At 36.9% G+C, this 22994-nt stretch overlaps 1 protein-coding gene across 2 annotated transcripts in view; it reads left to right on the forward strand.

Annotated features, from left to right (window-relative positions):
* The window catches only part of SLC13A1 (solute carrier family 13 member 1), a 79175-nt gene that overhangs the window by 12369 nt on the left and 43812 nt on the right, over nucleotides 1–22994 (forward strand). The window contains exons 2-6 of one of the 2 annotated variants that reach the window (XM_072652865.1): nucleotides 7872–8000; nucleotides 16898–17034; nucleotides 19642–19853; nucleotides 21281–21338; nucleotides 21420–21468. In XM_072652865.1, coding sequence (XP_072508966.1) covers nucleotides 7872–8000; nucleotides 16898–17034; nucleotides 19642–19853; nucleotides 21281–21338; nucleotides 21420–21468 — 585 coding nt within the window. The remainder of the gene's footprint in view (nucleotides 1–7871; nucleotides 8001–16897; nucleotides 17035–19641; nucleotides 19854–21280; nucleotides 21339–21419; nucleotides 21469–22994) is intronic. The other variant, XM_072652867.1, reaches the window with a different exon arrangement.

Here is a 22994-nt window from a genome sequence, read left to right on the forward strand (position 1 = left end):
GGTCCTCAATGTCTTTGAAATTTTAGTCAAATGGCTCCCTTGAGGACCTAGAGGGCCACAAGTAGCCTCAAGGTCGTAGGTTCCCCACACTTATAAAATGTAAGAAATGGAAAATCCCCCCATCCCAAATTAGACTGAAAAGTTCATTAAGAAGCCAGATGGTAGCCAACATATAAGGCATGCAATCAATAAAAAGACCACTAGTGATTCCAGAGGTGATGAAAGCTATCTGTCTCCTGATAGGTGACAGTTAGGGTAAAGAATGAAATGGAAATACTGTTGTATACAGACAACGGGGTTATTTTTTTTTTTTTTTTACTTAACTAGGCATATTTATTACAAAGGAATTTGTTTTTCTTTTCTTGTTTTCTCCACTGGAATGGGAGGTGAGTAGGAGAGAATAATATCAGTTAATTATTTTAAGAAAGAAGGATTCTACATTCTATAGCTGTAGAATGTTTGTGCACTTTTAGATGAGGTCACTGGTTTGCTTAACTGTCTTACTTTGTTATAAGAGACCTCTCAAGGAGTGGGGGGTATTTTGTAACTGTTTGTAAGGTAAAAGCCAAATATGCCAATAAACTTAAAAAAACAAGGTACAAGGAGAGAGAGAGAGAGAGAGAGAGAGAGAGAGAGAGAGAGAGAGAGAGAGAGAGAGAGAGCAAAGAGGAAAATGATGGTGGTGGGGAGGGAAAGAAGCATTTAGTAAAGCACTTATTTTGTCCCAGGCATTATGCTAACTGCTTTTACAAATACCATCTCATTTGATGCTTACAAAAACCTTAGGAGCTGGGTGCTATTATGACCCTTATTTTACAATTGGAGAAACTGAGGCAGGCAGCAGTCAAATGACTTGTCCAGGGTTACACATCTAGTAAGTATCTTAGACTGGATTTTTAACACAGGTCTTCCTGATTCCAGACCTACTGCTTTATCTAATGACAAAAAAAAGTCTTTAGGGCTTTGCCTGGGGAAGTTACAAATTTTATTATGTTTTCTGTAGAATCATAGGATTTAGAGCTCAAAGGGTCTTTGAGGTTAATTCAACACCCTCATTTTGCAGATGTGAAAGATGTGGCCCAGAGAAATGAAATAAATTGCTGTTTGTTCATATATTAAACAAGTATTCATTGAGCACCTGCCAAAATGGTGCTGGGCACACTGTGGAATCTGAGATGGAGAGTAAATCATGGTTTCTTCTCTCCAGGAGTTTATAATTATGATGAAAAATAAGACATGCACACAGAAATTTAAACGGCAATTCAAGGTATGAAAAAATGTCATATGGGTAGGACTTATGCTACACAAGGAGAGAGAGAGAGAGAGCAGGAGAGATAGAGACACACAGAGAGAGGAGAGACAAACTGACAGCATTCTTTCTGACCTGACATATTGGAAGAAAATAGGGCTTTAAAGAATAAGGAGGCTTTGTAGTTAAATGAATATGAAATTACTCCATCTAATACTAGTATGCCACAGAAAGGTGAAGAAGTAGGGATATAAAATTTTTTGATGGCCAATTTGTTTTTTATTTCCATTTAAAAAATATAAAATACATAAAATAAAATTAGAGAGTGAATCAATCAGTTAATAACAAGCATTTATTAAGTGCCTAATGGGTATAAGGTTCTATGTTAGGCTTTGGGGATACAAACGCCTAAATGAAATAGACCCTTGTCTTTAGGAGTTTACATTTTATTGAGGAAATAAAACAGTTACAGACAAGTAAATAAAGAATATAGAGAAATAATAATCATTATATAGTACTTCAATGTTAATTTCAGTTGATCCTCACAATAATCCTATGAAGTTGGTAGTATGATTATTCCCATTTTACAAATAAGAAAACTGAGGCTAAGTGAATTTAAATGGCTTGTCTAGGGTCACAGCACTAGTAGGTATCTGGGACAGAATTTGAACTCAGGTCTTCCTGACTCCAAATACTGCACTCTAGGTCACCTAACTGGCAGAATTCAGGAAAGCATCTTCAAGGAGTTTGAACTTGAGCCATTTGGAAAAGGAGTTTGAAGTTCCAAGAACTTCATAAAGAGGTGTATGTGTTCGTCCTTCGTTGCCAAAGCAGACTATGCCATCAGAGAAATAATAACATGACTTGCACGTGACTTTGTTTTGAATGAGGGAGGGCTGTGCATGTCACCAGCCTCACTTCTCCTCCAGAGCCATCTGAATCCAGTGACCAGATATTCATCAGGATGACTAGAGATGACCCAGGATGAGGCAATTGGGGTTAAGTGACTTGTCCAAGGTCACACAGCTAGTGAGTGTCAAGTGTATGAGGGGAGATTTGAACTCAAGTCGTCCTGACTCCTGCACTGGTGCTCTGTCTACTGTACCTCCTAACTGCCCCTCATAAAGAGGTAGGACCCCGTTGAAAAGTAAAGAGACAGGAGATGGAATTTAGTGGATGGGTGTTAGCAAGCTATTTTGGCTAGAAAACAGAGTTTGTAGGAGGTAATGCTCCAGTCACTTTCAGTCAGCTTTTGGGACCCCATTTGGTGTTTTCTTGGCAGAGATACTGAAGTGGTTTGCCATTTCCTTTTCCAGCTCATTTAACAGATGAGGAAATGGAGGCAAACAGGGTTAAGGTACTTGCCCAGGGTCCCACATCTAGTAAGTGTCTGAGGCCACATTTGAACTCAGGTCTTCCTGACTCCAGGTCTGGTGCTCTATCAGTTGCACCACCCATGTAAGTAATAATGTGCAATTAGCTAGGAAAGTCTGGCTGGAGCTAGAATGCAAATAAAGAACTTTAAATGCCAGTGGACATGATATATTCTCCTGGAGGCAATAGAGCTTCTAGAAGAGAGGAAGCATGAGTACTCTGCTTTAGAAAAATCACTTTAGTAGCTGTGCATAGAAATAGGAATAAGTTCTTGGAACAAGTGAGCAGATCAGCTTGAATGGAGGAAGGGGGTTATATTACAGAATAGTGGGATATAAATTTGCAAAGAAAGGTTGGAGCCAGATTCTGAGGGTCTTGGGTATCAAGCTTAAGAGTGTGCTCTAGATTTTATTCTGAAAACAATGGAATTCACAGGAGTCATACTGCCTGAGCAGGGGAGGGACATGATGAAAGGGTTGGGGTTTTTAAATCTCAAGAGGAGGAAGGCCTAGTACATAGCAAACTGTGTGAGCCCTTACATGCTTATTGGCTGTTTTGCTGACTAGTGAAAGCCTGGATTGTGACAATTCGGGGTGGGGAAAGGGCGGTGGCAATGAGCCTATAAAATAAGAATCCAGTGTCAAACCTATTACAAAGGAAGTAAAGGTTAGAAGGATCTGGTGGCTGACTATTCACTGGAGAGTGAGAGGGAGAAGAAGTCAAAAATGAATTAAAGTTTTTTGAGCCCAGCTGCCTGATAAAAGACAGGACCACTGAAATAATTTTCCCGCTTTTCTCTATCCCCTTTTTAGTGAGGGGACAAAAGAAAAATTCACTATTCTTTCTCTTCCTCTGTAGGCAGGCTCATTTTTCTCCATATGTTTCTGGATGGAGACATTTTGAGACACTTAAAGCTTTTATATTCATCTGAATTTGAGTGGTTTTAAACCACTGCAGCAGTAGGAGTACGAATGTATCCTGAGCCACGAGGCTCTTCACAGCCTCTGTCAAATAATAAGTGTTTTTCTTGTAGCACACGGATCCAGAATGCATTATTTTTCCCCCCTTTCTTAATTGCTTCATGTTCTCTTTTTAAAATGAATTGCAATGAGGGAGGCCTGTGATTGGCCCAGGATTTCTCAAACCGTGCTCGGATGAGATCATGCCCACTTGGGTCTTAATTCATCAGCCAAATTACTCTCTCTAATATCAGTCACTGTGCTGTAAAGAGGAGGGGGAGGGAGAAAACTTTTTTATTTTTTTCAAGCTGTAATTTACCTTTCATTTCCATTTGGGACTATCATTTAAAAGAGAGTGAAAGGGATTTTTAAAATATAATCAGTCACATTTCCCATGATAATTTCAGTCAGTTAGAATTCTATTGAAATATCCCCCAGTCTCCAATCTGCCTAGTCATAGCATTCTTTCCTTACCTCTGTGACAGGTCCTTGGTTCTTTTTAGGTGAGACAGATAAGCCAGTTTACCTGGTGTATTGTTAAAGCTGAGAGTAGGAAGGTATGGAACAACAGATCAGATGTGGAGAGTTGAGCTGGGTGGAAAGATTACTACCAAGAGTTCCTAGGATCTTGAGCTCTGGTGCAGACAGGCACAAAATAAGGCCAGAATTTTTTTGGCCTTATTTTATTTTTTATTTTATTTATTTATAAACATGTATTACACACACACACACACACACACACACACACACACACACACACATATATATAAATGAGATAAATTTTATTTACTGAGATTAGAATGAAAGAGAAGTAAGGCAGTAGAAGACATGGAAAGGAAAGAATCAAAGTAAGAGAAAGGAAAAAAAGAGATATTAAGCAGGGAAAAGAAAGAATTGCAGAAATGGTTTGGGAATGAAGTGATTCAAACTGAAAACAAGAACTTTTGAAAGTTTTGAAAACAAAAATGTGGTCCTAGCATGGCCACAGACAAATTTCTTAACAGGATCTTGGGAGGGACAGTGCAGCTGCTTAGTTATTCGATCTAATACATACGATGCCAACAATCTAAGTGGTGTAGTGGATAGAGAGATGACCTTGGAGTCAGAAAGGTCCCAACCCAACTGGCTTCCTCAATTGAATTTAATATTGAATTTTATTTGAAGTAAAAGCAACATGGCATAGTAGATACAGGACTAACCTTGGGTACAGGCAGACCAGGATTCCAGTCTTGCCTTTGTCTAATCCTGATTGTATGCCCTTGAGCAAGTGACTTAAGCTTGACCTCAGGCAACTTTCTAAGACTAGAAAGTGCCAGTATGCACTGGTCAAAGAATTTCCTCTCAGGTGTTCAAAACACTAATAAAATCGTAGATCTGGTCAGGAACAACCAAACTATAAGGTTTGCTCTTATTTTAAAAAATTCTCACAGATGTTGTCAGGATTAATATAAACCCACAAGAGTGAAGTGGCTTTTAATCTTCAGAGCAAAGGTTCTCATTCCAATGTTTATTGTTGACCTTACTTTATACTTAACTGTGAAAGACTAGCAGAGAAAACATCAGTAACTCCAAGGCACACTTTCGATTTTCCAAGACAATAGGTCAAAAGGGGGAAGGGTTTGGAAATCAGAGAGAAATAGGGAAAAGGAGATAATTTGTGGAAGACTGCCTGCTCTCTTTCTCTCTGATGCCCAGAATACTCTGGCATGGTAAATTGGGGTTCCACCCAATCACAGGGGCTCTATACTGCTTCAGATTCTGAAATTCCTGTCTGCCAAAATTCCTATCTGTAAGAACTGACTCCCTCAAGCTTTGTCTACTGTAGACTCAATGGAGCTGCCTTCATTATAAGAGGCAAAAGCCAGGAAGGAAATTCTTACTTGTGTTTGGCAGATGGACACATGAAGGTGGGACAGAGATCATTTAAATATACTTCTAGATAAAGATGATTTGATAGATAAGAGAAGAGAGTTATAAATACCCTCTGCCTATTGTAATAATTTTGTTAACCTTGCAGTACCATTTAAATGACATCTAAGTCACACAGTGGATAGAGTTTCAGGCCTGGAGTCAGGAGGATCTGAAATCAAAAGTGACCTCAGACATTTACTAGCTGTGTGACCCTGGGCAAGTTACTTCACCTTTTTTTGCCTGAGTTTCTTATCTGTAAAAGGAGCTGGGGAAGGAAATGGCAAACTGTCCTAATATTTTTGCCAAGAAAATCCCAAATGGTGACACAAAGAATCAGACAGGACTGAAATGATTCAGCAACAGTCATTTAAATACTGCCTGGGAAGAGGTATGTATGTGGAGAAATAAAGCTAACTAATTAGAATAGACTCTTCCTAGTGGAGTCCAAGGTCTCTGGCAAATTCTCAATATCCTCCCACTTTTATACAAAGGAATATAGGTTTAAAATGAATATCAGTATCACTGACAGGGGCAGAGAAAGAAGTCATAAAAGTGTCACATGCTGCCTGAAAGCAGAGTATTTGTATGACCATTACACAATAAATACTCAATAAAAGCAACTTGAAGAAATTGAATGAATGAATGGACTTGCTTTTTTTCTTTTTTTTCTTTTTTTGCTGTCCCAGCTTTGCTGCTCAGAGCCTGGTGTCAAGCTTAACATTTCAGGTTTGTTCCCAGTCCAAGCTGGTTGGCTCATCATTAAATCATTTCACAATCCATCATTTCAATCTTAGAACCTATTAAAAGAAATACGGAAAGTTCAGTAATGTTTGATGAGTAACCTCAGATCTAAGTAGAAACCATAGATAAGACTGGCACCTTGAATGAATGACTTAATTATTTTATAATCTCACTACTGGACATAAACTCTAGGTCAAAGGCAAAAACAAAATTTCAAATACTTCTTTGTGGTAGTAAAGGTCCAAGTTCAAAGTTAATGTCTATTGATATGGGAAGGAATGATGAAGCTATGGTATATTTATGTAGGGATGGGGGAGAGAACAAACATTTATTAACAACCTACTGTGGGCTAGGTACTGTGCTAAGCACTTTACAAATATTATCTCCTTTGATCTTCACAACATGTAGGTGCTATTATTGTCATAATCTTTAGGGTTGGGAAAACTGTGACAGAGAACAATTATATACTTTGTCACACAGCTAGTAAGTATCTGAGGCTGTATTTGAACTCATCTCTCTAGGGCTAGCATTTTATCCCCTGTGCTGCCTATCTGCCTTATAAAATTAAGCAGTAGAAACGATGAATATGAGGAATTCGGAAAATATGGAAAGATTTATATAAACTGATGTATAACAAAATGAGAAGAACCAAGAGAACTATGCACATGATTAGAAAAATTTAAATGAAAGGATTAGAAAATTAAAAAAACCAACTAAGTAATTCCCTAATTGATAAATGGTCAAAGGATATGAACAGGAAATTCTCAGAGGAAGAAATTAAAGCTATCTATAGTCATATGAAAAAATGCTCTAAATCACTATTGATTAGAGAGATGCAAATCAAAACAACTCTGTGTTACCACATCACTCCAATCAGATAGAGCCTGTATCAGATTGCACATCATCTTGGGGAGGGGGGAGAGAAGGGAGAAGAAAAAAACTTAAAACTCAAATTCTTATGTAAGTGAATGTTGAAAACTAAAAATAAATAAGTTAATTAAAAAGAAAAAAAAAACTAAGATTTTAGACAACAGAAAATGAAACACATCTCCCTTCTTGTGGAAAGGAGAATCATTTGCTCTTATGAGACAATGTTTTATATATGAGATATGTTTACATTGTATCATGCATGTGCTGTATTATTTTTGTCATAAGTAGGGTTCATTCTTCAGGGAAGAGGGATTCAAAGAATTGAGATATGATGATAGAAATAAAACATTTTTAAAAAGACAAACCTACCCAGACACACTCAGAATAAACACAGGGTTGAGAGTAGGCTGACATGTGAAGAGTCTAACTTTAGCACTGACCATAAATTAGAAAACTGTGGTTAAATTTTCTAGGTTTCAGTAGGATAATCTGCTAAACAGAGTACAGACACAGCAGAAACATTGCTATCAATATAAGAAACTGATCATTATTTTTTTCTTTATAGAGAAATCATTAGAGATTTTCTCTTCCTTGATTTTTTTTTAAATCAATGATTTCTGTTTAAACACACTGGGAATGACTTTTTCATAAATGAAATAGACATAAATGTTTTAGAAATATCTGCATCTTAACTGAGTAATGTAGTTTGTGTGATTTTTTTCCCCCAGTCCCATTCTCACTTTGTGTTTTATTTTGATTTATTCTAGGAAGCAGAATGTGCATATATCCTCTTTGTGGTTGCCATTTTTTGGATCACAGAAGCTTTACCTCTGTCTATAACAGCTTTGCTGCCTGGCTTATTGTTCCCCTTGTTTGGAATCATGCCTTCCAAGGATGTAAGTTCTTATGTAAATCCTCCCTCCCCACCCCCAATCATGTTGTTCTTCCATATATCATACTTTTAGTAATTATAGAATATCAGCTGGAAGGGACCTTAGAGTTCATTGTCTCTATCCATTGTAGCAAATCTGGGTTGTACAGGCTTTCATAGAAGAGGCATAAGGTGATGCTAAAAGCAGCACCTTTTATCAGGTCTATATTAGGTTACACTTGGTGGTTCCTAATTTTCTCCAAATGAAAACCCTGAAGATGGTTATAGGTCATGAAGCATAACCAACGTCAAGGTCAATGAAGGGTAAATGGGATTGGGGAAGGAAGAGGGCCTAGGAAGCATTTTGGGATACCAGCAGGGAGATTTCCAGAACCTCTGGCTATGGCAGGAGGAGGAAGAGGAACCAGCAATGGTCCTGAGAGAGGCTTATCCCAGATTTGGCACAACTAGGTTGTACAAAACTCCTCTAGGTTTGGTATATGTACACCTGGGTGATTTCCTTCACACTTTTACAGGTCCTCAGGACGAGGGATTTTGGAGTGAAACGTGGGATTTTCTTTAGGTTTGTCTGTTTGAATTCCCAGCTCTAATGTAGGCAGTAAGGTCTAATCGATTGTAGCATGGGACTAGAAGTTTCCAGCCTTTCCTACTTATATTTCAAAATGGTTCCTATGCCCTCCTCCTTCCCCAATTCCATTTACCCTTCATTGACCTTGATGTGGTTATGCTTTATGACCTGTGATCATTTTCAGGGTTTTCATTTGGAGACTTATGAAATACCAGCAGATGTAAAAAGTTTCCAGCAGATTTGTAAATATGGAGAACATTGGAAAGGGAAGGGTCACCTTGCTTGTCGGGTACCTTCATGACACTTGTAGATTCCCCCAGGGGTGGGTGTTGGGATTGGACTACCACTACTCATCTATTCCAGCTTGCTCGTTTTATAGGAAACCAAGGTCTAGAAAAGCAAAATGACTTTCTAGGCTAATAAATGCAACTAAAACACAGCTAATAAATGGAAACATCATGACTGGAGCTGACATTTCCTCACTTTCTATCCACTGCCCTTTCTGTCATCTCCTGCTTCCTCTACTTGCTGTTAGCATTTGTAGGGCATGGAATGATGGAGATAAAAAACAGGCTAGAAATGAATAAGAAGTCAACTCTGGCAAGTCACAACCCTATGCAGTTACTAGCTATGTGACCTCTGGCAAATCATTCCACCTCTCTGAACCATAGTTTCCTCATCCTTGAAATGGGGATAATAGTACATTGGTTTTGTATGCCCTCCAGGATTGCTGTGAAAAAAGCAACTAATAACCTGTAAATCCCTATACATATGTAAGCTATTAGGCAACATGGTGTAGTGGATAGATAGCTAGTCTTAGCCAGGAACACGTAGTCCAATCTCTAACACGTATTGACTGGGTGACTCTGGGCAAGTTATTTAACCTTTGAGAGCTCTAGACAACTCTCTAAGACTATAATTTGCAGAGAAGTTTCCAGCTTGCTTTGGTAGAAACAGTTCTCTGTTGTAATCAAAGATCTCATCCCTACCTTCTAGATGTTGTTGTTAAGTCATTTTCAATTGTGTACAATTCTTTGTGACTCAATTTGGAATTTTCTTGGCAAAGATACTGGAGTGGTTTGTCATTGCCTTCTCTAGCCTATTTTACAAATGAGGAAACTGAGGCAAACAGGGCTAAGTGACTTGCCTAGGGTCACATAGTTAGCAAGTGTCTGAGGCCAGATTTGAACTCGGGAAGAAGATTCTTCCTGCTTCTAGGTCTGGTCCTCTGTCCAGCGAGTCACTTCTAATATTAGGTAATAGCATTGAAAAGTTTCCCATGGGTCCTCAAAGCACCCGATCTATTCCCCCAGCCCCACATGCTATAGCATTCCTCTAAAAACAAAGAAGATGCATTCCTCTAAAACAAAGAGGAGTGGGTTGTATCTCTGTAGCCATCTTAGTCAGCAAGGGGAAATATTAGTCTCACATTATTTGCTGACTGACATTAGTTACTTGTCACTCCCTACAGGCCACTAAAAGGTACAGTCCCTTCTTGCATTCTGAATATGCCATTTCTATTCAGCAGTATTCTGCCTTACACAGTGTTGGAAAAACAATTTTTTTTTTCTAAATGAAGAAAAACCTTCCCCATTTTCTTCCCTAGAAACCTGCCATTTCACAAGATAAAGGCAAATTAATTTTCACATGTATTTCCATTTTCTTCTTGCTGAGAGGAGTTTATTCATGCTGAGAGGTGTACAATTTAAGGGTACCCATCTGAAGAAAATGGATTCAGTCTCCCATTAAAAGTATGAAATTCGTTGGTACCAGTATATATCTGTCTCCTTGCAGTCTCTGAGAGTCAACTAGGGCATGGCAGCTGTCTAAACAGTGTAGCTATAGCAGGAAAGAGAGAGAGTGTTCAAAGTTCAAGATGATAGTCTGAAATTCATTACCTTTGGAGTTCTGCCTGAACTCCGGGTTGTAATCAGCAGCCTCTCATCTCTTCTTCAGCATATCTGGACTTTTTTTTATTTTGGAACAAACTCTCTCACATAGAGCTGGATGTGTGTGGTGTGGAATGGATTGGAGAGGGGTACTTGTTTTTTGTGACTTCAATTTTACTTTAGGTGAGTATTTTATCTCCCTTCCTTATTCCTTCCTCTATTCCTTGGTCATTTCTATTCTGAAACCTTCCCATTCCCAAGATAAAAGGGAAGGGATGAGAGATTGAGGTAAGTTATATATTTGGGGGTTACATTATTAGTTTTGTCTTTTCCTTTCTTTAATCCATACTTAGACAAGAAACCCAGGATCTAAAATTCAAGAAGTTTCTCTACTACCTCAAATTGATGTATATTTCCTGGTAGAGGGAATTTGTATAGAGCAAGGGTCAACAAGGCTGGATTTGAATTCAAGACTCCAGACCTCGCAATCTATCCACTGTAATACCTAGTTGTAAGATGATGCACCACAAATTTTTCCAGATACAATTGTTTGATCTTGTCCTCCAATATATTATCTGTCTATAGCCTCCGTCCTAGTTGTATGTACTGATGATACCAGCTCAAGGATTTCTCATTTCACTGAATATTATAATCTCTACTATAAATTTGTCATTTACCTCAGCTGGTTAGTACTGTCTGTGCTCCTAATGAAGTCCATTAGTATTCTTACATAGCTAGTCTTGGTTGAGTAATTGCAGACACTAAGAAGGTTTTATAGTGTTGCCACACAGTACACTAAACACAATTCCATCTGTAGATAGAAGTATCTGTAAAAAAAATCTCTTCACCTACAGGAAATTCCCTCTTTTATCTGGATATTTTGCAGAAAACTAGTAAACACTTTTAGTAAGCATGTATCTCCCTGTTTTATTCTTTGCTTGATGTTAGGATTAATGAGAAAGTAATTTTTGTGACTGTATCTGTTGCGGAATCTTAATTGATGTTAACATATGGATGTGACAATATTTGAGGAGAATCTCTAAAACTGAATTTTCCTGTAATCAGTTAAATACTTTTTTAAACAGTCAGTGAATAACAAATACTTGAGGACCTTATATCCCCTATAATGTACTTCTTAGACAATTTTATGTGAGAAGATCTAATCTGCTGTGAGAAATATTCTGTGAATAATTACCTGTTTCCTTCTTATATTTTCATCACAGATATCCTCAATGCATGAATAGACTAATAAAGATTTTATAGCTACGAGAAAGTCACATTTAGGTAGGTACATTAGTTAGGTATTTTAATTGGTGATGTTTCTCTAGTACAGATTTCTTTTTTATACATTTGGTCAGTTCGATTGGTTTTCCTGACTTCAGCTTTGTTATGCATCATTTACCATTTCCTCAAATAGCATTTTTGATGATCATAGGGTAGAGTCCAAATTCATTGGTTCCACCATTTTCGTTTATGAGAACATATTATCACAGTAGCACCACCAGTCCTATTCCTTATTCTCCCTCTAGGTTCATCTACATAAATTCTTGGGATGATGCAGCTTATTCACACCTCATGCCAAGATTTCTGTAGAGTTGTTTTTTCCTGCACAGCTTTTTTGCTGTTTTCCTAAGCAGGGCTAATATTAATCTTCTATTCTTCTCCATAATGTTTTGCAAATGAGTCTTTATCTAGATTGAGGTTCTTGTTTGTTACGTTTTTCCATATGGCAAACAGACCAACTATTTGCTGATTATAGGAGTTTCTTGGGTCTTTTTGCTTCCATAGTTTGGCTGCTCTTTATATTACTTTAAATTTTCAAAAATAATAGTGATAATAAAGTCAATGGCTTTTCTTTTGTCAATTTCCCATTTTTTGGCATTGACATTGCCATTAAAAAGGCTAATTTGAAACTACTAAAATTACATACAGAGCTATCATCCTTTTTTAAATGCTATATTGATTTTGATCTTGGTTCTGAGTCAATGATTTTATCACACCCAGTTAATTACAAAATGACTCCCATATTGATAACTAGTACTTTCTTATCTATTATAATTGAATTAATTTCATCTGTAGGGAGATAGGATAGATATCCAGTGCTGGTCACATCTCTTCTTAAATTATTTACAATGTACAGGTATACATAAGGACTTGGCCTATTTATTTTCTTTAACTGAATCTGCATCTATATTCCCCAACATACTGCTCTTGCTTGTGTCCACTTTTGATTTAAATTCACCAAGTAGCAAGTTATATGTTGCCTCAGTTCAGAGGATAAACTGTAATTTTAAAATAATTTTTATTGATACCTTTTCTCTTTGTATCACTTATATTTCTTAATGTATTTCCTCAGAGAGACATCTCATAATGAAGATGGACAAAACAGAACCACCCTTCCCAGCAAAACTAATCAATACATCCGAGTGTCTGACATTATCTGAAGCATTCCACACTGAGAATCTCTCCCCTTTCCCTTTCCTACCCCCCAAAAGGGAAATATCTTTTCATATTTCTTTGGGACAAAGCTTGGTCATTATAATTTCATGGACATTCTTTTAATTGTTCTGTTGCTTTTTCCACTTGTCATTTTTGTGCAAGGTTGTGTCGCCTTTACATTCGTTCATGTGTCTTTCCATGCTTTTCTGTATTCATCATGTTTGTCATTTTTTTATAGTACAACAGTATTCCATTATATCTGACTGTGTGTGTGTGTGTTTGTGTGTGTGTGTGTGTGTGTGTGTATGCCCCAAATGGTAGCCATTCCCCCTTCAATAGCCATCTACTTTGTTTTCAATTCTTTGCTCTTGTAGCTACTGTAAATACATATAAAAACATAGCTAATATAAGCACTTTGGTTTGTGTGGGAGCTTTTCTTTTTATCATTAATCTCCTTGGGGCATATATCTATATACCTACAAAAGATATTATACTATCTAAATTGCAGTTATCCTGTGGGGCAGCTCTTATGTGTATCATGAATGTGAGAGAAGATGTTTAAGTGTGTCATGAGAAGATACTATTTGATGCCTTTGGTCATAGCTCCTCTACTTCCTTATCATCAGTTTTTTGGGGTGCGGCAGGGGGAAAACCTATGATCATTTTATTATGATTGAGTGGTTTCAGTGGTGTCTGAGTCTTTGGGAACTCAGTTGGCATTTTCTTGGCAAAGACACTGGAGTGGTTGGCCATTTTCTTCCCCAACTCATTTTATGGATGAGGAAACTGAGGCAATGGGGGTTAAGTGACTTGCTCAGGGTCACACAGCTAGTAAGTATCTGAGGACACAATTGAACTCAGGACCTTTTAATTCCAGGGCCAGCACTCTATCCATCCATGATGCTGTCTATCCATCCATGATGTTGCCCACCTATCCTTCAGTTTAATTGTGTTTTATGGTTTCTTTTGTAGAGGGGATATTCAAATGGATGTGATTTAGTTCCTCCAGGTACATATTCAGTTGGTTATTGAACAAAGACTTCACATTTAGATTACCAGCAATTAAATTCATCTTTATAGGTCATCTAAAAATGTGTGAATCTTAGTACTTTCAATTCCCTTTTCTGCCATTCTACCAAAGAAGGGAGCCATCCAATATTGAGGGGAATCTTATACTTTTATCTGTTTCATGGGTCACTGTGGACCAAAGTCCATCTCCTAGCAGCCATCCTTCTGGTTCTATCTCTACCCAGTTAGTTAGGCAGGTATTCAGACAACACCTTCCTGTTTTTGGAATCATACTTGAAGCTTTTCCAAATTGTCTAAACCTATCAGAGTTTATATTCCACTGGCCTAGACTTCAAAGACAGAGTTTCTTCCCTATTACAACTAACTATAACTTTTATAGAGTGATTTTCAAAACATTTTTGTACATAATATCATACATTTGAATGATTAAAATGCATTTTGTAGAGGCAGTCTTAAAAATGAATTTTTGAAATCATTGGACATTTTATTTGGCATGTCAAATTTTCATTTGTCATATATTTTTATCAATGCAAATGCTGGAGGTTCCTAATCTGGGATTCACAGATTTCAGGGAGTCCATGAACTTGGATGAGAAAAAAAAATGCATCTTTATTTTCACCAACCATTCTTTCCTTTGTGTGTGTGTGTGTGTACATATATATATACACACACACTATTTTATTTTATTCATTTACAAACATTATCCTGGGAAGGTTAAATCATAAGTTTAACTAGCCTGTCAAAGAGATGCATGATGCATTAGAAAAGGTTAAGAGCCCCTGACTTAAGCCATCCTGTAAACTTGAAAAAGAACACTATCTTCTTTTCCTTCTACTTTTCAGAAAACTATCTTCTTTTACTTTTTCCACTAAGAAAATTAATTCATCTGCCTATGGCTAATTTTATTTTATAGACTCAGGTTGCAATGAAAATCATATGATAAGGGATGAAATGGAAGGTGGAAGAAATTAAATTTCTCCATTATCTCTGGCACCTGATTCCTGTTAGGATCTTGGGCTATGGGCCAAGGCTTATTTGCATGGTTTAATTACCTAGAGAAATTAGTAGCAGGCCTTTTAACAGACCAAATATTTGTTTCTTGGCTAGCCATTGTCTTGGTATATAATTATAACTTGCATTTCTAGGTAACTTTAGACTTCTCAAAAGATTTTTTGGTTTTTTTTAAAAATAATATCATCATTTTGATCCTAATAGTGGTGGGAAAGGTAGTCCAGGCAGGGTCAACTCTTTAAAAAAATCGTGAGAGGCCCAATGTTTGATGTCATCCCATTTCTCTTTAGATTTTTCTCCCTCCAGAAGCCTCACACCAACCTAGCTCTCCTCCAGCTTCCTATCTGGTGCTCCTTCTATCGAAACTCTTATTCTCAACTGGCTGCCACCCAATTTCAGGTTTATGTGGCTCTCTAGATCTCTAGAGATGGAAAAGTTCTAACAGATTCCAGTGTTCTTCACACTTTTTTCATCATGAAACCCTTGGGCAGTGTGGGGAAACCTATGGTCCCCTTTTCAGAATCACATTTTTAAATAAACAAAATAAAAGACATTGAATTACATGGGAAACCAATTATATTGAGATACATTTATAAAATATTGGGAAAATAAGTTCACAGACCCAAGGTTAAGAATCTCTGATGCAACCTTCTCTTCCCACCTCCCACCTATTTTACTGATAAGTAAGCTGAACTTGCTAAGGTATTGGTTGATAACAACTTAAGGTGTGATATATACAAATAATTATTTATATTTTAATAGGGAATTCTAAAAGTAAAACAACTTTCAAATTCCCAAAGAATTGTTGTTGTCCTATCTTCAATGGTAGGATGAGAGGTAAGGAACAAGGGACATGGGAGAGTGAATATATGTAGGACACTGTGTCCTGCAGAGCATGCTCACAAATCACGTCTATTGGTGCTGCCATTCCGCCTGCCTGTGAGGTTAGTTCCAATAGAAGGGATCATAATATTACAATTTTAGAGCTTAAAAGGGTCTGGGAATCTATCTAGTTCAAGTCAGTCAATAAGCATTTACTGAGGACCTACCTTGTATTAGACACCACACTAAGGTAGAGGATACAAAGATAGTCCGCAAGGGATTCACAATGTAAAAAAGAAGACAACAGGCAAGCAACTATATATAGTACATATATGTACAAAAATGCCTTAGAAATAGGGAAGGCAATAAAATTAAGAATGCTTGAGAAAGGCTTCTTATATAAGTCTGGATTTTAGCTGTGATGTGAGGGAAACCAGAAGTTAGAACTAAGGAGGAAGAGAATTTCCAGTACAGTGGAGAGCCAGTGAAAATGTCCAGAATCTATAGATGGAGTGCCTTGTTCACAGAACAGCAGTAGGCTGGTAACACTAGATCATAGATTACAGGAGGAAGAGGTATAAGATATAAAAAGACTGGAAAAGTTGGTGGAGGAAGATGTGGGACAGATAAGGAAACTGAGGTTAACTTCAGATAGCTAGTATCTGAAGTGGAATTTGAACCCCTTACTAACTCCTAGTCAAACACTACCCATTTCACATATTGGGAAACTAAGTCACAGGTGTGACTTGCCAAAAGTCATAGTAGTTGATGACAAGTCAAGTTTCTTAATTCCCAACTTTCCTCTATGCCATATTATCTCTTTGAACAAACTCAATATTTTTTTTTAAATAAAAAGACATACCCATTCTGCCCCAATCAAACCAAAAGGTGTTGTAATTGAAGGTCAAGGTGAAGAGTTGAGTGAGAGCTTTCTCTTATTGTACACGGTGATGACATTTGCCCCTTGTGAGCATGACAGTTTATCTAATTAAATAAAATAACTTTGAAAAGCAAAAAGAGAAAACACAGATCTCCAACATTATACAAAACAGGATGCAAAACTCATTCTTGAACTGAGTTTTTAAATACAGCCATTGTCAAAGAAAATGATAACACTAATAATAGACTTAATTATAATTTCAGGTGGCATCTGCTTATTTCAGAGATTTTCACCTACTGCTAATTGGAGTCATCTGTTTGGCAACATCAATAGAAAAATGGAATTTACACAAGAGAATAGCTTTAAGAATGGTGATGATGGTGGGTGTGAACCCTGCATGGTAAGTCCTGCATTTGCTATTCCCAGGTCTATATTTTGAACAGAACATTTTGTGCAAAATAAATAAGCCCATAAGTAATGTAGAGCCAGAGAATTGTTTGTGTCACAGTACAATTACTGACCCTTTTTCTTTCCCTCTGCTGAAATGAAACTGATACGTGATGCATTTGAGCTATGAAAGAGAACTTTTTTCCTTTCACTGCAGTTCTAATTATAGGGGACTTGGGATAAATGGCCACCTCTGTCTCACCTTTTCTGTCTTGCTGAAAGTCTGAGAAAAGTACTGAACCAAAGCAGACAAGATTGAGATCCTTCAAATCTGTTTCCAAGTAGACCTTGTTTATGGACTGGTTATTCTATACTCATGGTTGCTGATCATGCTCAATTAGGTTGTCATGACCAAAAGAAGTAGGAGAGATCAACTGTGGGTGCATAAATCTTAGGTCAAAATTTCACCTTTTTTTTAAGTCAACAGGTGAAAAATGAAATACTTGGTCAATCAGCTGCATCTGCAGAATATGAAAAATACATTATTTCTTCACTGAATAGGCTAATTTATTTATTTTTCTTTCATTGAATTAACAAATCATAGACAAACACAGTCCATCACTTGGTAAAGGAATGGTTACAAGGAAAGCAGAGCTTCTCATCTCAAAGGCATAGAAGGAATAACTTTATGCTCTAACACATTCTTTACCCAGTCCCATTCTTTATTTAAATGTCATAAAATGATATTAAATTTAATGCAAAAATCCATATCAGGTTAGGCATCCACTGGTATACCACCAATTATGAAGCAAAGTAATTTCCCTAAAAAGAAATTTAAAGAGGATAATTTGTGGTTCTTATGTTTTATTGGTGTTCTTCAAAGGAAAAATACTTTGTATCAGCTCTGTTCCCTGAAATTTTAAAAATGGTTGTTTTTTTCAAATGGAAATTTTCTCCATCAAAAAGAAACATTCTTGAGGATTTCTTGTGCTGCTATGAAAATGGCAGTGGCCCAAAGGACAGGTGAAACACCACAGAGGAAAAAGGAGTTGTCACCAATGTCCCTTTTCCTTGTTTCACCCTAACTCAGAAATATTTTAATTGATTGCCAGGGGGAGCCCCATTAATTATGTGGTTGAGAAGTACTTAATTGGAGGTTTTTTTCTACCAAGAGTTTTAACTAGAGCTATTGTTCCTCTTTAATGTCATTTGCTGAAGGGTCCATTAACGACTTGCCAGTATCATGAGTAAAATGCATTAGTTTTTTGGCTTATATTCTAGTTGTAAAGTATCATTTTGTATTAATATTTTTTCATTGCACCAGACTGTTAGGCACCAAGTGTGGTGATCAGCGAGATGGCATGGCTACTTCGTGTGCATGTATTTGTAAGCCATTTAGACAAATTCCTAAGGTTACGTGAGGCAGTGCTTCCAAATGATTTCTTGAAAGGAAGGTTTACTGATGAGAGGTTAGATCTTGGCTAGGTATGTGTGTGCAATTTTATTATTAAAATCGATATAGAGGATTCTAAAGAAAGATGTGTAACAATGTTTCAAAGGAAGGGGGGAAAAATAGAATAGGACTTTCTCGACTATCTACCATAAGGGAGAATTGGCAGAAGAAGAAGAACTAGAATCCACAGACAATTCCAAAATTGCATTTTGATTATAAATTCTATCCTTTTCCACTGCCAAACTTCCTGCCAGAATGGTTAACAAACAACAATTGATTTATTTTCCCTGATCCTTCCTTACCTTTTTCATTCTTGTTAGAGTTTTAATAAGCAGAGAAATGCCCAAGAAGTAAATAGAAAGAATGAGAAGCAATTGGCATAGAAGATAGAGCAGTAGACTGGAAGCAGATGACTTGAGTTCAGATCGCCAGTCTGACATTTTCTCTTGTGTGACCATGGACAAGTCTTTTAATCTCTCTGGCACTCTGTTCTTGCACCTATAAAATGAGAGACCTTGGCTTGATGGTCTTTGAGTTGACTTTTAGTTTTAATTACTTTAAGTAAAGGATATTGAAGATGCCAAGGTCATCCACTGCATCCCAGGCCATCACAAGTCATCTTGACTTTTGTCTTGCCACTGGACTTTGATGACTCTGGGAGAGAGAATGAGGCTCACAACTTTGTGCAGCTCTGACTCCGTTAAATCTAATTCATGAATGAATCAAGACATCACCCCATGACGTCATTGGTCCTCTTTGAGAAGGAAAGATGAGCAGCAAGAAGCAATGCATTGGGGTGGTCAGCTTCCCCGATTCAAGAGTTGACTTCTTTGTTGTCATGGACAGTAGTAACTAGAGGTAGAGATGGTCCATGTTCAGATAAATGAATAATTTGATGAGACAGTCCAGACTCATAGGGCACTGAAAAAAAAATGACAATTCTGAATTCCCCTAGGACAAATTTCCTTGTGATGGTGTGATATGCACTGTTTTGGTTTCTGTATAGCTTTGACTGAATTCTCAGTTCCCCATCTTTGTAGAATGCTAATATTTTGTGATTTTGAAAGGCTACTCTTCAATACACATCCAGCACTCCTTATAATGAAATAATATCTGGTTAACCAATGCTGATGGAACAATAACAGACTAAAGGCCCTTTCATTTCAGGCTTACCCTGGGGTTCATGATCAGCACTGCCTTCTTGTCTATGTGGCTGAGCAACACCTCTACTACTGCCATGGTGATGCCCATTGTAGAGGCTGTGGCTCAGCAGATCATCAGTGCTGAGGCAGAGATCGAGGACACACAGATGACTAATTTCAGTGGACCTACCAACCATGGACTGGAAATTGATGGTATCAAGTTTCAATATGGCCACAGTAAGATCTAATAGGAGAAGGAACCTTAAACTCAAGAACTCTGGGATGCATTCCCAGCTAAGCTGTCATTGGACTTTGTGACTTTAAACTTTCTACATTTACTCTCTCTATCTATACAAAAGGAATAACACTGTATGCACAACAGATTCCACTGCCAATAATGCTATTATTTATACCATAAAAATAGCTATAACATACATAGTTGAAAGAATATTCAATCAGGAGGCAGATTTAAATCCTGGCTCTGGCATTTACTATTAGTGGGATTCTGCAGAAGTCATTTAATGTCTCAGTCTTTGTTTCCTCTTCTCTGAGGTGGGTCTATTGTTACTTTCAGAAAATTGTGAAGAAAGTACATTTGTAAATTGCTATATGAAAGCAAAGTCCTCTTATTCAGGATCAGGTCAAGACATTTAGATGTGGGATCCTAGAGTTCGTCTCTTTCAACCTCTTGTTTTACAAATGAGGATATTGAATCTTAGAGAAGTTAAGCAACTATTCGAGGGTTGCACAGGTAGCAAACAGCAGAGCAGGGACTGGACCTCAGGTCTTGTGACTCCAAATTCAGAATTCTTTCCATTGTACCTTACTGCTTCACTCAATATGCATTCATCAATGATTTTTAAATGGCTACTCTGTGCAGAGCACCATGCTAGGCACTGGAGGAGTTACAAAGTTTAAATAAAACATTTTCTCTCCTTGCATGGAATTTACATTCTAGAGTAGGTAGTATATAAAGCAAGACAATAAGGAACTACATTATGCGTTATATGTTAAGTGCATTCATTAAAGAGTAGCAAAAATAAAATGCTAAATGGAGAGTGAAGGGCAAGGTCATTATCAGCTTGGAGAAACCAAGAAAGGTCACATTAAAAAAGTGGCATTAAAGTTGGGCTTTAAAGGATCAGTAGAATTCAGCAAGCAAAAAGATAGAGTGGGGGTATTCCAGGCATAGGGAAGGATAATTATTACTAAAAATTGCTGTAACAGGAGCAAGACAGATTGACTCTTATAACTACCACTCTTTCTTCAAACGGAATGCCCTCACTTCTTCTGTAGATCTTTTCCATTGTCCTTGCCTCACACATCTTCCCCTGCCCTGAGTATGCTATCTAGGGTCTTTTAATCTCTTTGCATTCAGTGCCAGCCATTACCACGGTTATTTCTGTCTGATTGGATGAACTCACCAAAAAATTTATTACTGTCATTTATATCTGCCTCCTTTCCAAAATATGGAAGGAAAATATGGAAGGGAATTTATGTTTATAGAAGTTGATTGCTTTATTAAATTTATGGATAAAAATATTTAGTTGCTATATATAATTTATTTTCATTCTTTTATGAATCCCCATTTCTCAAGCCTCTCTAGAGTCCCTTCTTCCTTCCCAGATACCTACTTTGTCTATCTTTCATTTAATGTCTTGCAGAAAGTGATAATTGCCCTGAAAAAAATGATCTGAAAGAGAAAGCCACTCCATTTAAAAGGTAAAAAATACAGATTCTTTGTTTCAGGTTTTCAAATAATATTTTAATAAAATTATGACATATACCCATTTATTTTTTCAGATGCAGTAATGATTCAAGGAAAAGCTCAGGCAAGATGGAGTCAGAAAAGGTACATTAACTCTGATTTTTTCCAAATAAGTTTGTGGGAAGTCAATATTTTTCTAGCTAGGCAGATAGTTGGGTGTGCATTTCTAAACTCACAGAGCAAATTAAGAGTTATTTTGCTCTCTAAGTAAAGCTAGTTTCTTGAGGTTCCATGAAGCCCTAAAGGTATATTTCTTAAAATTTCCCAGCCAGCAACTTATTTCTACCTCAGAAAAAATTGTCATCGAGTTTTTACACACCCACCAGCATCATAATGATGGCAATAAGAATCTATAAAAAGACAGTATTACGTTCATGACCAGCATTTTCTTCTTTTTTTAACTGAGATTTTGCTTGTTAAGCAGCCTTATTTTAATTAAGTTTTCATTTACTTCTTTCCTGTTTCAAGCGTGGAGGATGCTGTTAACCTCCATTGTAGGTTATAAGGCCTAATTATGAATCTAATGATGGAAAATGTTTCTATAGTTACTAGAGAGCTGTATTTATGATGTAATAGAGTATATCTAGGTTTTAAAAAGTACCTACTGTCAAATAAAAGATGGAAGAATTGCTAAAAATATCTTTAGATATTGAAGAAAGAAAGAAAACCTAGGAATTTATCACAGCAAATGCAATTCTCAAAATAAATCAATATGCTATATATAATATAAAAATACTCCGCTAGGTTTCTCAGGAAACAATATATTCTAAGACCACTGAAAAATAATGTTGCATAGAAATAGAGCTATGGTAACCATGGTATTAGAAGTAGGAGTAGGGAGATATTAGTTTCTTCCAGACTATAATGCCTTCCTATATATGTCAATGTGGTGAGGGGAAAAAATTGTTGTTTATAGAAATCTTGAAGAACAGCTATTTTTTCCTTCTGTTATAAAGGAGAGATAAACTGAAAACTTTTGTACCCAAAATTGTACAGCTGATCTTTTTTGGATCTAAAAGATATCTAAATATGAAAAAAAAAATTTAACTAAATATGTGTAAAATCACTTAATACTGAAGAAATTTTACCACATTAAAAAAATGGATCTGAAATTTCATCCATATAGGGAGCTCCATGTGAGACACATTATCCATCAATGTAAATTGGCACCTTCTCTGTAATTTAGCATTTTAAAGAAATATGTTGGGCACTGAGATATCACTTATCCAATTTCAATCATTTTTATAAATTTTTTTCAGACATCTAGATGGTCTACAGAAGGTTGAATTAGAAATTCTCATACACTGTGCTAATAGTTTAAATTTGGCTCCTAGAGAAAGACCTATGTTTTGAAAAGGAGAGGACAGAAAGGGAATATGCGTCAAAAGCTTCTGCAATGGGCCAGGTATAAGAGGAGAAAATTCTGAATGAGCCTTGGGGCTGTGAGATACGAAATGATAGAAGGATTTGGGGAAACACTACAAAAGAAGAAGTAACAGAACTTAATGAACATGCAAAGCTAGAAAGGAGGAGAGGGAGAAGAGCTCTTCAAGGTTTTGAGCTAAGAAACATTAAAATACTTTAGTAGATCATATAATTAGGGAGGAGTT

The sequence above is a fragment of the Notamacropus eugenii genome, chromosome 3 (assembly GCF_028372415.1).
Source record: "Notamacropus eugenii isolate mMacEug1 chromosome 3, mMacEug1.pri_v2, whole genome shotgun sequence".
NCBI lineage: Eukaryota > Metazoa > Chordata > Mammalia > Diprotodontia > Macropodidae > Notamacropus > Notamacropus eugenii.